Source organism: Jaculus jaculus, chromosome 12 (assembly GCF_020740685.1).
Source record: "Jaculus jaculus isolate mJacJac1 chromosome 12, mJacJac1.mat.Y.cur, whole genome shotgun sequence".
Classification (NCBI taxonomy): domain Eukaryota; kingdom Metazoa; phylum Chordata; class Mammalia; order Rodentia; family Dipodidae; genus Jaculus; species Jaculus jaculus.
In genome coordinates this window covers 108,581,623-108,598,417 of record NC_059113.1, presented here as the reverse complement: position 1 = coordinate 108,598,417, position 16,795 = coordinate 108,581,623, and the positions used below count along the sequence as shown (strand labels likewise).

At 44.7% G+C, this 16,795-nt stretch overlaps 1 protein-coding gene across 1 annotated transcript in view; it reads left to right on the top strand.

Moving 5' to 3' along the window:
• The window catches only part of Erich6 (glutamate rich 6), a 38,564-nt gene that overhangs the window by 10,288 nt on the left and 11,481 nt on the right, over positions 1–16,795 (top strand). The window contains exons 3-9 of the mRNA XM_045130642.1: positions 3,000–3,059; positions 3,320–3,375; positions 3,465–3,581; positions 4,819–4,923; positions 6,947–7,104; positions 8,982–9,052; positions 11,258–11,403. Coding sequence (XP_044986577.1) covers positions 3,000–3,059; positions 3,320–3,375; positions 3,465–3,581; positions 4,819–4,923; positions 6,947–7,104; positions 8,982–9,052; positions 11,258–11,403 — 713 coding nt within the window. The remainder of the gene's footprint in view (positions 1–2,999; positions 3,060–3,319; positions 3,376–3,464; positions 3,582–4,818; positions 4,924–6,946; positions 7,105–8,981; positions 9,053–11,257; positions 11,404–16,795) is intronic.

The window sequence follows — 16,795 nt, the reverse complement described above, 5'->3', positions numbered from 1 at the left end:
GAGCCTTTGAGGGTGTGATAGAGATGGCTCACTTAGTGCTGAACACGCCACTATCACTTCTTCTCAGCACTTTGGTGAATTTTGGGTCATCCCGGTGGTCACCACCATCTGAAAAGAGAAGCTTCTTGAACCAAAAGTTGAGAGTACCGTTAATATGTGGGCATAAACATAAGTGTTGAGGGAGGAGTTTGGAGGCCATCATGTATGCATTTAGCCAAACAACAGTAGTCATTGCACCTCAGGGTGTAGACCTCCCCAGTCATAGGATTTTCGTCAGGTTTTCAGTACCAGGCATGAGTCCCCTCAGTGGAACAGGCCTCAAGTCCAATAAGAGAGCAGATGTTTTCCCTCATAACAGATATCCCATTGCACCCATTAGTACATTCGGCCTGGCTATCCAGCCATAAAGCTTTGAGGGTTCACTACTGGCTAATGCCATCATATTTTTGATGCATATCTTTGTTCATAGAAATAACATATAATATACATTAAATAATATGTATAACTATATAATATATATATATATACAAACACACACACTGTTTATTTAATTTTTTTTTTTGTTTGGTTTTTCAAGATAGGGTCGCACTCTAGCCCAGGCTGACCTGGAATTCACTATGGAGTCTCAGGGTGGCCTCGAACTCATGGCGATCCTCCTCCCTCTGCCTCCCGAGTGCTGGGATTAAAGGCATGCACCACCACGCCCAGCCTTATCTATTTAGTTATTAAATTAAACAAATAAGTACTAATTTTAAAGCTGGAGTAAAGGGTGTAGCTCTGTGTAGAGTGTTTGTCTCGAGTGCGTGAAGCTCTGCGTTCAGCACCTCGAGTGTGAGGGTGGAGGGGCAGCAGGTGTACACAGCGCCCTCGGCGAAACCACCCGGGGACGCTGAGCTGTCTGAGGAGAGAACCGGGGCTGGAACAGGAGACATGGCAGCGAGAGGACAGCGCTCCAGGCACAGGGAGAAGCACGGAGAGGACAGCTCAGGGCTTCCTGCTGACTTCAGAAGGGGGCTGGTGTGACTGTGGTTAAGAAAGAAAGAAAGAAGGAAGGAAGGAAGGAAGGAAGGAAGGAAGGAAGGAAGGAAGGAAGGAAGGAAGGAAGGAAGGAAGATAGAAAGAAAGAGAGAAAGAAGCAGGGCATGGTGGCGCACGCCTTTGATCCCAGCACTTGGGAGGCAGAGGTAGGAGGATCGCCATGAGTTCAGGGCCAGCCTGAGACCACACAGTGAAGTACAGGTCAGCCTCTGCTAGAGCGAGACCCTACTCAAAGAAGAAAGAAAGATGAAAGCATGGGGATCCTAGGAGATAATGTGCACCAAATCTTTTTTGCTGGGACTGAAGTGGTAAGTCCCTGGAGGACTGCACAGAGGGAACACAATCTAACTCCTGTTTTCCTGACTGCCAAGGAGACAGTTGGAGACTCTGGAGCAGTACGCTGGGAAGGTGGGGACGTAAGGAGAGTGAAAGGGAAATTGCTAAATCCGCTGAGGTGTCCTAGATGGAGAGAAGTTCAATGAGGAGGGATGATCAGTGGGGTCAAACGCTGGCTGGGAGGCAGCAAGATGAGCAAGGACTTGCTAAGCCAGCATATGGACGTCGTTGGTGGTATTGGTAGGGACTGCCTCGTTGTAATTATGAAGATGAAAACCTGATGGGGACGAACTCAAGGGAATATGGAGAAGGAAATGAAAAGATGTATACAGCAGAATAGAATCATGCCCCACAAGATGTTCAGTGGTATAACTAACATATATATGTAGTCTTAAAAAAAATCAACAAAAGCCAGGCATGGTGGCACATGCCTGTAATCCCAGCACTCAGGAGGCGAGGTGGGAGGCAGAGGTAGGAGAATTGTAGTAAGTTCAAGGCCACCCTGAGACTACATAGTGAATTCCAGGTCAGCCTGGGCTAGAATGAGACTCTACCTCTAAAAACGAAAAATAAAAAAAAAAAAGGCAGACTGGAGAAATGGCTTAGCGGGTGAGGCAATTGCCCTTGAAGCCTAGGGACCCATGTTCTACTCTCCAGATCCCACATAAGCAGATGCACAAGGTGACGCCAGCACTGCACACAGGATGGCGCACACGTCTGGAGTTCAACTGCAGTGGCTGGAGGCGCTGGTGCGCTCATTCTTTCTCTCTCGCTCTCTCTCTCGCTCTTATAAAAAAAAAAATACAAAATAAAAGTCAACAAAACAGGGGCTGCTGAGATGGCTCAGCAGTTAAGGCTCTTGCCTCCAAGGCCTATGACCCTGGTTTGATTCCCCAGTACCCACATAAGCCAGCTAGAGGCCCTGGTGTACCCATTCTCTCTCTCTCTATTTCTCTCTCTTTTCTATCTCCTTCTGCTTGCAAATAAATAAATAAATAAAATGTTTAAAATGAGGGTATTGCCATGGGATATTTTATATAATCATGGAAAATGTTAATAAAAATTGTGAAGAGAAAAAAATAATAAAATTAAAATTAAAATTGAAAAAAAAAAGTTAAAAATACACAAAAAGGCAGACATGGTAGTGCACACCTTTAGTCCCAGCACCTGGGAGGCGGAGGTAGGAGGATTGCTGTGAGTTTGAGGCCAACCCGAGACTATAGAGCCCTCATGACTAAAACCACTGAGCCATCTCTACAACCCCGGGGAGACAATTTTTCGAAGTAGGATCTTGCTCTAGTCCAGGCTGACTTGGAATTCACTATGTGGTCTCAGGGTGGCCTCAAACTCACGGTGATCCTCCTACCTCTGCCTCCGAGTGCTGGGATTAAAGGCGTGCGCCACCACAACAGGCCCAGGGAAACATTTTAAAACCTAATACATCCCTGGTGAGTCTCCTCTGCTCCTTACTGTTGATTCAATGTCATCTGAGGAGGAAAAAAAGTGGGGTAGAATTTAAAAAAAAAAAAAAAAAGCATTCTTCTTTGTCTAAGCGACATTATTTTCTTTCATATTTCTTCTTTCTCAAGATAGATAATAAATCTGTTGTCTCTTTTTTCAAAAAGAACAGACAGCCACTCTCAAGGTAAAGGAAGAAAAGGAGTGTCTGGCTTCCAAACTAAGAAGTAAGTGGATATGCTCTCATCCCCTTTCGATAACAAAAGCAGATTGTCAACAGGATCTGGCCTTGCCTTGCGCTTGCATGGTGTCCACCTCTACTGAGAAGACAGGCGGGTGAAGAAGGGCTGGGTGTTTACCTGGCATGCACCCACCCACGCGGGAAGGGCGAGGCGCATGGAGGGGCCGGGAGCCCCCAAGCCAGGGAAAGTAGAGTACGCCACCCAGAGCCTTCCAGCCTTCTTTCTGATCTTTTCTCTCTCTTCAGAAAAATGGGAAATTGATCCAGAAGACCCGAAACTAACTATTTTATGTGAGATGGAGGTGAGAACTGTTCATCCTAACAGCTAACACAGCGTTATTGTGATAAGAGTAAGTTATTCAATATTTCTCTTTCTCTCCTTAAAATTTAGTTTAATGAAGACTTTATGGCATTATTTGAGCCATCCTTAATAACATTACCCAGCATCGGACCACCAACCATTCTGTCATACAAACCAGAAAGTTCCAACTTGGACGTTAATTTCAAGGTGATTTTAATTCATATTTCTAAGTTATTATAGTAAATTGATATAAAAGCCACACAATGGCCAATGACAAAGAACATACTTGGGGGGAAAATAAAGTTAAAGGATTTGTAAACTTTGGAATGGCATTTGGGTGGTCTTCTGGCTATACTTCAACAGGGGACCATAAACTGAGTGGCTCTGGATAAAGGAAACTATTGCCTCGTGATCTGGAGGCTAGAAGTCTGAAACTGAGATGGCAGCAGAGCCACCACTGGCAGAAGTCTCCTCTGCCTCTCCCAGCGTGGGTGGGGAGGGGTGCAGTGGGTGGCGAAGCTGTAGCCCCCCGGTGTGCGCCTCGGAGCTCACTAGCTCACTACGATCTTGCTAGAAAGAAAAGTCCTTCTCTCTTAAGGACACCAGTCACACTCCATCAAGGCCCAGTGCAGTAACCTCAACTGGAGCCTCCACAAGCCCAAGGAAGGCCCGGCAGCTGGGGCTTCAGCGGATATTTTAGGGAGACCCCATTCACCCCGTGACCGTGCCACGAAGCCTTGGAATATGGATGAACCTTTGACGTAGTTGATAAAGCTAGGTGACATGAATCTTCGCCGGTGCTCGGTGAGAAAGAGGGCGTTTCCCCTGGGCCGTCTCAGCGTAGCCCTCCTCCCACAGCAGAGCGGGGAAGGGGCGGCGGGAGAATGATCACTCCCAAGCCTGGACTGGATAGCACGGTCGTGTGGAGAGGAATACACGTTCCCAGATCTAAACCCCGTGAAGATTTTGCACGACCTCTGCCACAGCTGCAGGCCCTGCCCTCCTTCCCTGGCATTGGTGACAGGCTGCATTGCCTAGACTGGGAGCCAGAATGAACCCCCTGCAAGCTAGTTCTGTCAGCTACTGTGTCACTGACTTGTCCACAGCTTGCTTCTCATGCTGGACCCCGAGGGGCTTGGCCCTGGGGAACTGTACGGTACTGTAGCATACTCAGAATAGCCCTGAAGCTCCCTGGTCCTCTCTAGCCTTTGAATGAAAGTATGCCGTTTACTGGATGACACAGGCCATGTTGGCTTCTCTGCTGCAAGATCTCAACCCCGTGAAATTCCCCACTAGGTAGTTCTGGGTATCTGACAGGGGTTCTCATCCCTTGTCCCCTCTACTGTCCCTCTAGACGTTCACCATGGCCTTAGCCCTGCTTTGCTGTTCTTAAAGCTATTAGGTCTCATATGGACACTTCTCCCCCCCCCCTCTCTCTCTCAAGGATGAAGATGAGATGCTACCCAAGTGTGAGTTTTGTGGATGTGACCTACAGGCATTTCTCTCCAATATAGATATGGATTCCTTTCCCACTGATGGAAAAGTACGTGTGAGTTCTAAAACCGGTTGGCTGAGAAAATGGTGTTACTTTGAAAAACCATTTTAAAACACATGCAGTATTTTTCTCCTCTGTCTTTCTTTCCCATTGCCATTCTCTAAAAGTTATGTATGCACCATCAAGGAAATGCCACTTCCAGTTCACATCCACTGGGATGGCTGTATTGTTGAGAAAATCACTCACATATGCTGCCTTTAATCCCAGCACTTGGGAGGCAGAGGTAGGAGGATCACCATGAGTTTGAGGCCACCCTGAGACTACATAGTGAATTCCAGGTCAGCCTGGGCTAGAGAAAGACCCTACCTTGAAAAACCAAAAATATAAAGTAAAAGAAAGAAAGAAAGAAAGAAAGAAAGAAAGAAAGAAAGAAAGAAAGAAAGGAAGGAAGGAAGGAAGGAAGGAAGGAAGGAAGGAAGGAAGGAAGGAAGGAAGGAAGGAAGGAAGGAAGGAAGGAAAGGAAGGAAGGAAGGAAGGAAGGAAGGAAGGAAGGAAGGAAGGAAGAAAGAAAGAAAGAAAGAAAGAAAGAAAGAAAGAAAGAAGAAAACAGTGCAGGCGTGGCGACACATGCCTGGGATCCCAGCACTTGGGAGGTGGGGTGGGAGGATCAGAAGTTCAGGGCCAGAATGATCTACATGAGACCCTAACTTAAATCCTATAAAAGAAAAAGAGACAGAGGGAAAGAGAGGAAAGAAGAGGAGGGAGGGGAAAGGGAAAGAGAGGAAGAGGAAGGAAAAGAGGAAGCAAAGCAGAGGAAGCAGCCAACCGGTGAATTCCTGAAGCCAGGAGGATGGAAAATGACTGTTTACAGGGGCAGGTTTGGGTTTGTATTTATTTATATGCAGAGAGAGAGAAAGAATGGGTGCACCAAGGCCTATAGCAGCTGCAATCAAACTCTAGATGCATGCATCATTTTGTGCATCTGGCTTTATGTGGGTGCTAGGGAATCGAACCCTGGTCTTCAGGCTTTGCAGGCAAGCACCTTAACCACTGAGCCATATCTCCAGCTCAGGGACAAGTTTTTGATATAAAGTTGACTGTGGAAATTGTTGTTTTTAATGTGCTAAAAACCAGTTGAGATGAATTTTTAAATGGGTGAGGTTTATGACATGTGAATTTTATCTTAAGGCTATTCATGGTAAAATAAAAGTTATGATAGAGCCAGGAATGGTGGTGCACACCTTGAGGAGGCAGAGGTAGGAGGATCACTGTGAGTCCAAGGCCACCCTGGGACTATGTAGTGAATTTCAGGTCAGCCTGGGCTAGAATGAGACCCTACCTCAAAAAACAAACAAACAAACAACAAAAAAAAAAAAACAGACAAACTGAGCTAGACAGACAGCTTAGTGGTTAAGATGCTTGCCTGCAAAGCCTAGGTTCAGTTCCCCAAGCCCCATGTAAGCCAGATGCACAAAGTGGCACATGCATCTGGAGTTCATTTGCAGTGGCTGAAGGCCCTGGTGCGCCCAATTTCTCCACCCCCCCACCTCTTTCTCTCTCTCTGAAGTAAAAAAAGGGGGAGGGTGCTGGAGAGATGGCTTAGTAGTTAAGTGCTTGCCTGTGAAGCCTAAGGACCTCCATTCAAGGCTCCATTCCCCAGGACCCACATAAGCCAGGTGCACAAGGTGGCACATGCATCTGGAGGTCATTTGCAGTGGCTGGAGGCCCTGGCGCACTCTCTCTCTCCCTCCCTCTCTCCCTCTTTCTCTCTGTCTGTCTGCTGCTCTCAAATAAATAAATTAATTAACAAATTTTTAATGGGCCAAGTGTGGTGGTGCACTCCTTTGATCCCAGCACTCAGGAGGCAAAGGTAGGAAGATCGCCGTGAGTTCAAGGCCACCCTGAGACTACATAATGACTTCCAGGTCAGCCTGGGCTACAGTGAGACCCTAACTCAGAAAAAAAAAAAAGTTACAACAGCATTTTGTTCAGACTTCATTGGTCGTGTCTGGGTTTTGTCCCCAGTGACCATCTTGATCTGGTGTGACAAGACCATGGAAGACTCTCTGTTTTGCAGGTCTCCTGTTGTCTTCAGTTCCAGAATCTGATTGACTATATCTATGAGGAAAAACAAAACATGAAAACCTGCACAGTTGAACTAATCAACATTAATCCTCATGAAGCGCACGGCAGCGAGGCCGACAGAATCAAGGAGAAGGAGAAAGCTTTTCAGAGGTGACACAGGACCCTCATCCTGAACCCAGGCAGGCCAAGTTAATTGAAAAGTGTGTCCCAAAGTGAGCCTTGTTTCTTGCACAACATAGTATCGTGGAGATGTGTTCCCCATGAAGAAATAAAAGGTGGGCTGGGGGATGGCTCATTGGTTAAAGGTGCTTATGTGCAAAACTTATTAGCCTTGGTTAAATTCCCTAGTAACCATGTGAAGTCAGACACAAAAGTAATGCATGCATCTGGAGTGACTTTGTAGCAGCAAGAGGCCCTGGAGTGCACAATCTTGTACAGGCTCATGCACACACAAACACACACACACAAGGTTTTTTTTTAATTTTAATTTAATTTAATTTCTTTTTTTGAGGCAGGGTCTCACTCTGGCCTAGGCTGACCTGGAATTCACTATGGAGTCTCAGGGTGGCCTCAAACTCATGGCGATCCTCTTACCTCTGCCTCCCAAGTGCTGGGATTAAAGGTGTGTGCCACCACACCCAGCACAAATAAGTATTTAAAAAAAAAAAAGAAAAGAAAAGAAAAAAGAAAGAGGGCCTGGAGAGATGGCTTAGCAGTTAAGGCACTTGCCTGCAAAGCCTAAGAACTCATGTTCAAATCTCCAGGTCCCATATAGCCAGACATACAGTGATGCAAGCACACAATGTCACATGTGCACAAGGGGGCTCATGCATCTGGAGTTTGTTCACAGAAGCTGAAGGCCCTGACATGCCCATTCTCTGTGTAACAGACAGCTTCAGGTTCACTGAGATGAACTTTCAGACCAGGCACAGTTATGGAGGAAGGGACTTATTGAAATTTACAGATCCAGGGGAAGCTCCATAATGGTAGAAGAAGCTGGTCTGCCTTCACAGGACCAAGCAGAGAGAAAGAGAGGCACTTGCCAAAAAGGTCAAAAGCCATAGCACACTTCAAGAACTCCAGCTAGGCACACTTTGCATATCTTTAGATTGAAATCAGAAACCCACCACCACACCTTAAGATCCACCCAGTGACATTGCCTCCAGCCAGGTAGCCAGCAGATGCAAACTACAAACAATAAAGAACTGAATATATTGGGGGGGGGCATCTATTCTATTCAAACCACCACACTCTGTCTCTCTGTCTCTGTCTCTCTGTCTCTCTCTCTCAAAATAAATAATTAAAATTTTAAAAAGAAAGAAGCTAGGCATCGTAGCACACATCTTTAATCCCAGCACTCAGGAGACAGAAATAGGAGGATCACCATGAGTTCCAGGCCACCCTGAGACTATATAGTAAATTCCAGGTCAACCTCTAAAAACAAAAACAAAAACAAAAACAAAAAAGGAAAAAGAAAAGAAAGAAGGAAAGAAAAGTTGGTGAAAGCAAACACATTAAAGCTCCAAGTGGATGCCACAATATCTAAAAGTTCCCAGAACAGCTGAGGAATATAGCTCAGCTCAGCAAAAGAGAATTTCGCTAGCTTGCAAGGAACCCTGGATTGAAAACACACACACACACACACACACACACACACACACACACACACACACACACGGCTCCAGAAACTGAGTTTACTGACTTAAAGTAGAATGAGTCATTAATAAAACATCAGAGCAATTCAGAATTCCTATGTTTAAGAAATTTGCCCGATAAACCCACACATGTTCTCTACTTATATAAACCAGATTCACAAGTAATAATGGATTAAAGTAAGACTTTAACAAGTGAAGTTTGTCTTACGCTGTTTCCAGTTTCAAACACGTGTCAAGCAAGCGCCTTTAGCCACTGGACTATCCACCCCTCAGCCATATTTCAGATTTATGCATGAGATGGTTTATTGTAATAATAATAATAATTATTATTATTATTATTAATATTTATTATTATTATTATTATTATTATAGAAAACAGGAGCAGCAAATGGCCAAACAGTTTGCAATAATACCACCTGAACAGACTAGCATATCTGAAGAAGGTAAGTTTGACCATCACCGTTTATCCCTGCTATCCCATATTGGAAGGCCGGAAGGCTTAGATGTTTAACAAAAGGATATGATTGGATTACTTAAAAATAATATTTTGCAGCCGGGCATGGTGGCACACGCCTTTAATCCCAGCACTCGGGAGGCAGAGGTAGGAGGATTGCCATGAGTTCAAGGGCACCCTGAGATGACAGAGTTAATTCCAGGTCAGCCTGGACCAGAGAGAGACCCTACCTCGAAAAACCAAAATAATAATAATAATAATAATAATAATAATATTTTGCAGGGCTGGAGAGATTTCTCAGTGGTCAGAAGCACTTGTTTGCTAAGCCTGGCGGCCAGGTTCCATTTCCCAGTACTCTGTCATCAAGCCAAATGCACAAAGCGGTGCATGCATCTAGAGTTCATTCGCAGTGTCAGGAGGTTTTGCTATACCCATACTCACTCTCTCTGTGTCTACCTCTTTCTCTGTGTCTCTCTCAAATAAATTTTTAAAAAAATTTCCTCATCATTTCCTTTCTAGAAAGAATATTTTTATAAATGAAAATAAAGCCTGTATCAGACAAAATGGTTCAGTAAATCTGACTTTTAGAATTTTTAGTCTCTCATTGTCTTTCTTGTTTGTTTGTTTGTTTTTCGAGGTAGGGTCTCACTCTAGCTCAGGCTGACCTGGAATTCATGATGTAGTCTCAGGCTGGCCTCAAACTCAGACCCTCCTACCTCTGCCTCCCGAGTGCTGGGATTACAGTCGTGCACCGCCATGCCCAGCTCATTGTCATTTTTGATTAAAATACGTTAACAACATCAATAGAGTAGTCCCTAGATAGTTACAAAGAGCTTACAAGTTCGTTATCTCTTTTTTAAGAAATCTATTTACTTTCAAGCATACAGAGAAAGAGAGGGAGAAATACAGAGACAGCATGCCAGGCCTCTTGACTCTGCAAACAGTCCAGATACAGCCGGGCGTGGTGGGGCAGAGGTAGGAGGATCGCTGTGAGTTCAAGGCCACCCTGAGACTCCATAGTGAATTCCAGGTCAGCCTGAGCTAGAGTGAGACCCTACCTTGAAAAAAGCAAAACAAAATAAAACAAAAGTCCAGATACATGTGCCCTTTGTACAGCAGGCTTTACATGGTAGAGGGGAATTGAAATTGGGCTGTCAGGCTCTGCAAATAAGTGCCTGTAACTGCTGAACCATCTCTCCAGACCCCTTGTTATCTCTTATTTTATGAAATACACCTTCCATTTTGTTTTCAAGCGTGAGTATGGAGCATCTGTTGAATATGTATCAGAATGCTTTTTTTCTTATATTGGTCCTGTGAGTCATGGCCAGTGTGTGGCTATAGCTCTGGGACAGTTGAAGGAGTGTTGATTTTATCATTGGAAGTCCTGGATTTGGGGCTGGAGAAATGGCTAAGCAATTAAAGACCCTTGCTTGCAGAGCCTGCCTGCCCAGGTTCCGATTCCCCAGCCACCCATGTAAACCACACGTAAAGTGCTACAAGCACGTGAAGTGGTCCAAGTGTCTGGTATCATCTGCACCAGCAAGAGGCCCTGGCACTCCCACTAACACACCACATACGTGCGCACGCACACACACACATACACACACATGCACGCACGCATGCATGCAAATAAATAAATGATTAAAAAAATATTTGGTGGGCTGGAGAGATGGCTTAACAGTTAAGGCCCTTGCCTGCCAAGTCTAAAGACTCATGTTTGACTCTCTAAATCCCACAAAAGCCAGACACACAAAGTGCACAAGGTCACACATGTGCACAAGGGGAGCATGCATCTGGCATTTGACTGCCTAGCTGGAGGCCCTGGCATGCCAATTCTCTCTCCCTCCTTCACTCTCTCTCTCTCTCACTCACATAAAGAAAAGGCTGGCGTGGTGGCACATGCCTTTAATCCCAGCACTCGGGAGGCAAAGGTAAGCGGATTGCTATGAGTTTGAGGCCACTTTGAGGCTACATAGTGAATTCCAGGTCAGCCTGAGCTAGAGTGAGACCCTACCTCAAAAACAAAAACAAAAACAAAAGAAAAGGCCAGTCTGTTGGGTTTGCCTCCAAAAAAAAGTCATTTAATAAATGAATGCATTTGTAATGGCATTTGGATTATTATTTTAGAGGAAAGATGTGTTTTTTTTTTTAACACATAAAGGAGAAAGGTACATTCATGTGATTCTTTCCCCAGTGACTGCAAGGAGCCAAAAAACAATTTCTTACCAACTTCCTATGGATCCGAGAGAAAGACCGACCACTGAGGACATCCTTGATTTCCAAATAAAAAGCCAAAAATTATCCATTATTTGCTGTGATTCTAGGAAAGCATGTGGAAAGGTAATTAACTTACAGTATTTATTTGTGGTCTTAGAACAATCACTTTTGCTTAAATTATAAAAGATTTCATCAAGCTCAGCTGCATGACACATTCAGCTATTTGTAAAAAGAATCCACATAGCCAGGCATGGTGGTGCACGCCTTTAATCCCAGCACTCGGGAGGCAGAGGTAGGAGGATTGTTGTGAGTTTGAGGCCACCTTGACTACATAATGAATTCTGGGTCAACTTGGGCCAGACAGAGTGAGACCCTACCTTGAAAAAACAAAAGCAAACTCCATATTGGGACTGGAGAGATTGCTCAATGGTTAAAGTGCTTGCCTGCAAAGCCTAAGAACCCAGGATTGATTTCTCCAATACCCACATAAAGCTAGATGCACAAAGTGATGCATATGTCTGAAGTTCATTTGCAATGGCAGGAGGCCCTGTAGCACCCGTTCTCTCTCCCTCTCTACTTCCCTCTCTCTCTTAAATAAATAAAATATTTTTTATGTAAAAAACTCCATAGACTTGAAATTTCAACTTTAGCTACACTTTGAGTCTGATAAATGCCTTGGTTAAAACCTTAGTATCTGGGGCTGGAGAGATGGCTTAGCAGTTAAGGCACTTGCCTGTGAAGCCTAAGGACCTATGTTCAACTCTCCAGGGCCTACAGAAGCCAGACGCACAAAGGTGAGTCAAGCACAAGGTCACACATGCCCACTAGGTGGCGCAAACGTCTGGAGTTTGATTGCCGTGGTTAGAGCCCTGGTGCACCAATTCTGTCTCTCTCTCTCTAAAATAACTGGGCTGGAGCGATTGCTTAGTGGATAAGGTGCTTACCTGCAAAGCCAAAGGACCCAGATTTGATTCCCCAGTATCCATGTAAGCCATATGCACAGAGTGGTACACGTAACTGGAGTTCCTTTGCAGAAGCTGGAGGCCCTGGCGAGGCCATTCTTTCTCCCTCCCTCCCTTTATCTCTCTCTCCCTTTATCTATCCTGTCTGCTTCTCTCTCTCTCTCTCTCTCTCTCTCAAATAAATAAATAAAAATAAAAATGTTAGAAGATTAATCCCAGCACTCAGGAGGCAGAGGTGGGAGGATTGCCATGAGTTTGAGGCCACCCTGAGACTCCATAGTGAATTCCAGGTCAGCCTGCGCTACAGTGAGACCCTACCTCGAAAAACCAAAAAAAAAAAAAAAAAGTTAGAAGAAAAAAAGCAAAATAAAACAAACAAACAAACAAAAATCCTAGCTGTCTGAGCCAGGCATGGTGCCACAGCCGTTCAATCCCAGCACTCACAAGGCAGAGGCAGGAGGATTGCTGTAAGTTCCGGGCCAGCCTGGGCCGTACCTCAAAAAAGGGGTGGAGAGACAAAGTCCTAGCCACTTCCCTCCAAGCATTTTTAGTATTTCAGTGTTTTCTACATTTGCAGAGCACATCATAGTAGCAGCACACGGGACCATTTTATGTTACTTTTGTTTTTATTTTTGCATGTGTGCTGTGAGGTGTGTGGGGCGTTTGTACACAGCATGTCACTTTATAGTTTTCTTTTTCTTCCACGTATCTTCAAACTGACCTTTCAGTGTCATGAGCGTAGCTGGATTACGGCCTCCCAGAGTTGCTGAAGGTCTCTGGCTGGGCAGTACTCGTCCAGGTTTCATTATGGCGTCAAGCTTCCTGGTGGGCTGCTGAATTTCACGTGTGCTGGGAATGGAACTTGAAAGACTGTGGGAGTGGTGTGGTGTTTGGAGAGATGACCTTACTCAGGACGGGGTCTGGATCTGCTTCTGCCAGTCACCTTGGTCTACCGCCTGCCCCTCCATAACAGCCATGCCACTATGGCACCACGGGGCACCTGTAGCCTGGCTGGCCAGTGTGCAGCTTTCAGGGACCACCGCTGGTTACGACTGTTGACGACTTCTCTCCACTTCTCACACAGGCTGCATAAGGTCTTTCCATCATTGTGACAGCCAATCATCAGGAGGCTTCCAGCTCAGCTCCAGCTTGAGTTTTCAGTGTCCTGGGCCCAAAGCATGGAGTGTCTTCAGCACTAGGCTCTTACCATCTAGTTCTGGTGGACAACAAAAATCCTTGGCAATAGCCTTACTGTTTGGGGGCCTCCGAGGCCTGACCAACCCCTAGCACTGGGGTTTTTCTGTAACAAGTCCTCTGGATGCAGCATTATCCACCCCACAGGGTACTTCTGCCTAAATGCTCTCCTTTTAAATATATATATATATACATACATATACATATATATATACACAGATATATATATATACATACATACACATATGGAAGAGAGGAGGAGAGAGAGAGACTGACAGAAAGAAAGGGCACACCAGCCTCTGCTACTGCAAACAAACTCCAGACACATGCAGCGCTTGGTGCGTCTGGCTTTACATGGTTATTGGGAAATGGAACTCAGGCCATCAGACTTTGCAAGCAAGTACCTTTAATTTCTGAGCCATCTCTCCAGCCACACATGTATGTATGTATTGTGTGTGTGTGTGTGTGTGTGTGTGTGTATTGGTTTTGGTTTTTGAGGTAGGGTCTCCCTCTAGCCCAGGCTGACCTCTGAAATTCACTATGTAGTCTCAGGGTGAAACTCACAACCATCCTCCTACTTCTACCTCCCTAGTGCCAGCTCCCTCCCATACATTTTTTAAATTTTTTAATGTATTTATTTACTTGACAGAGAAAGAGGGGGAGAGAGAGAATGGGCGTGCCAGCGCCTTTAGCTGCTGCAAATTAACTCCAGACACATGCGCCCCCTTGTTCATCTGGCTAACGTGGGTCCTGGGCAATTGACCCTGGGTCCTTTGGCTTTGCAGGCAAATGCCTTAACCACTAAGCCATCCCTCCAGCGCCCTCCCATATGTTTTTAACTAGCTAACAAAGTGCTAGGCTTCCATATGTCTGACAATACCTTGGGTTTGAATTGCCCTCTTTCCATCCCTTCCTCTCCTCCATCCCCCTCCCTTGACCCCATCCAGACCTTTCCACCAGCAGCTTTCACTAAAGGAGCTCTTTTTAATGACTTCTATTAGCACATATTAATTATTCATAATGTGTTTCATTATGACCTTTCCATAAGTGCACATGATGTATTTTGATCATCTTCACCTCTTCATTAGTCTTTCTTACCCCTCCTACTGATCCCTTCTTCTCAACTAATCCCCCTCCCAAGTATTTTCCTTTTTAATGATCCAATCAATTTTCTCTGAGTTGTCTACAGGAGCATAGGTCTCTTCCTACTGAAAATGAATGTCAGATGCATGTGTCACTTTTTGTATTGTGCTGGAGAATCAAACTCAGGCCAGCAGGCTTGGCAAGCACCTTTAGCCACTGAGCAATCTCTGCAACCCCCTCATGATTTTTAGAAGTTTAAAAAATGAATTTCACCTCCAGATAGGACCATATATTTCCCAAATAACTGACAATGTTTATGGAAAAACGTAGATTGGCTCATTGTTTTAGCCTTTGGAATTTATGGATCTGTCTTCATACAATTCAAGGTCCTGAAGATGCTAATTTGGCTCCCAGAATGTGCCCACTGTTCCTTCCAGGATGACAGGCAGAGCGCCCCATGCAAGGGGGGTGCCCCTCCCCGGCCGCTGGACGTGCAGGCCTCCCTTGCTGACACAGCTCACAGCTTGGGACACATTCAGGGTGCAGGTGCTTTACAAAGACAAAAAGTGAAGCTCACACAGTCACTTTCAAACACCTCATTTTCTTACAGTTGAGATATGCATTATAAGTGTTGAGAAGGTTGCTCAGTGCTTAAAGGCATTTGCTTGCACACCTTGCTGGCTCAGGTTCAGCTCCTTGGCACCCACGTAAACCCAAAGTGGTACATATGTCTGGCATTGGTTTGCAGCAGCAGGATGATCTCGGTGTGCACACATAAATTAAATAAATATTTTTAAAAGAAGGTATAGACTTCCATTAAGATGGCAGCATAGGAACCATGCCAAAGCATGGTTTTGAAAAATCAATCAATCAATAAATAAATAAAACAGCAAAATACACTCTTCTACTAAAAAATGAAGATGTATAAGAAATTATCGACCACAGCAGAGAAGTAGGAGAGATCCAGAGCATCTAGAGACCACAGAAGCAGGCAAGAGTGGCTCCAGAAACAGTGGCACCAGGCCTGAGCCACAGGAAAAGCCAGGTGAGGGGATTTTCCACTCACATCGACCTCCTCACAAACTCAAGAAGTGTGAAGGAGAGGACGGCAGGGACCAGTGGAGCGGCTCGTGAGGAAGAGGATCACGAGGACCAGTGTGAGAACTTCAGCCACCATCCACAGCCTCCCCTCCCTCCACCATCAGGGCAATCACCAGTAAGCACCAGAAACCTGGGGATGGGAGCTCACCTGCACAGTACCTGGCACAGTGGATCACAGCAATGACCCACTGACCCAGCCAGCCTACCTGAGCACACATAATTCATAGAGAGACCCAAGCAGGAGCGCAGCAGAGCTGAGAAGAAAGCCATCCCAAAAGGTAGCTGGGATTACATCAGGTCAGTACCCACCAAATAAGCCTGGTATATAAGCTTGCATTGGAAGTACAAGTGTCACGATAAATTATATGTTAGATGTTAGATGTTAGATGTTAGATTTGATGGGTGGTCAGATTTGCCATTCTTAAATAATCTATATTTTGGGCTTGTCATTTGTTGCTTCCTGATTTAAAGTTCCCTTTGTCTCATCTGTCATTCATTGAGGAAGGGTCTTACTCAGTCACAAACTGACCTTGGAACCCTCTAAAGATGAGAAATCTCAGCCTCACAGTTGACAAGATTAAGGGTGTGGGGCAACACACATCCTTAGGGACTTTGACTTTGTTAGAGGGTCTGGTCATAATACCTACTCTTGCATAAATACTCTGTGCTTGTTTTCATTGAATGTGTACATTGTTTAGTTAAATTTTAGAATCTGCCTGTATTTTGTTCCACTTCTTGAATACTCTCATAACAGGCAAACCCAACACCTATGGTTACTTTTGTGTATACTCTGAGAGTCTTTCAAGAGCCACACTAGCAACTTAAGTTCCTACCCTGAAGATATATGTCAGATTGATTGATACATCTAATAATACTGCAGATAATTAGAAAGCAAAGCATTAAATTGATCCAGATGCAAAAATCTCTACATTATACTACAAGGAACACAAAAAAAAAGTCAAGACAATATAAATACACCAAAAATTATAAATCCAACAGAAATGACCTCCAGTGAGACTGATTTAGAGGAAATGCCTGAGAAAGATTTCAAAACAATGATTATAAATATGCTCAAAGAAATCAAAGAGGAAATCAAAGGAATCAAAGATGACACAGGAGACCAATTTAATGAAATGAGGTCAATACAAGACATTAATAAGGAAATAGAAATAATA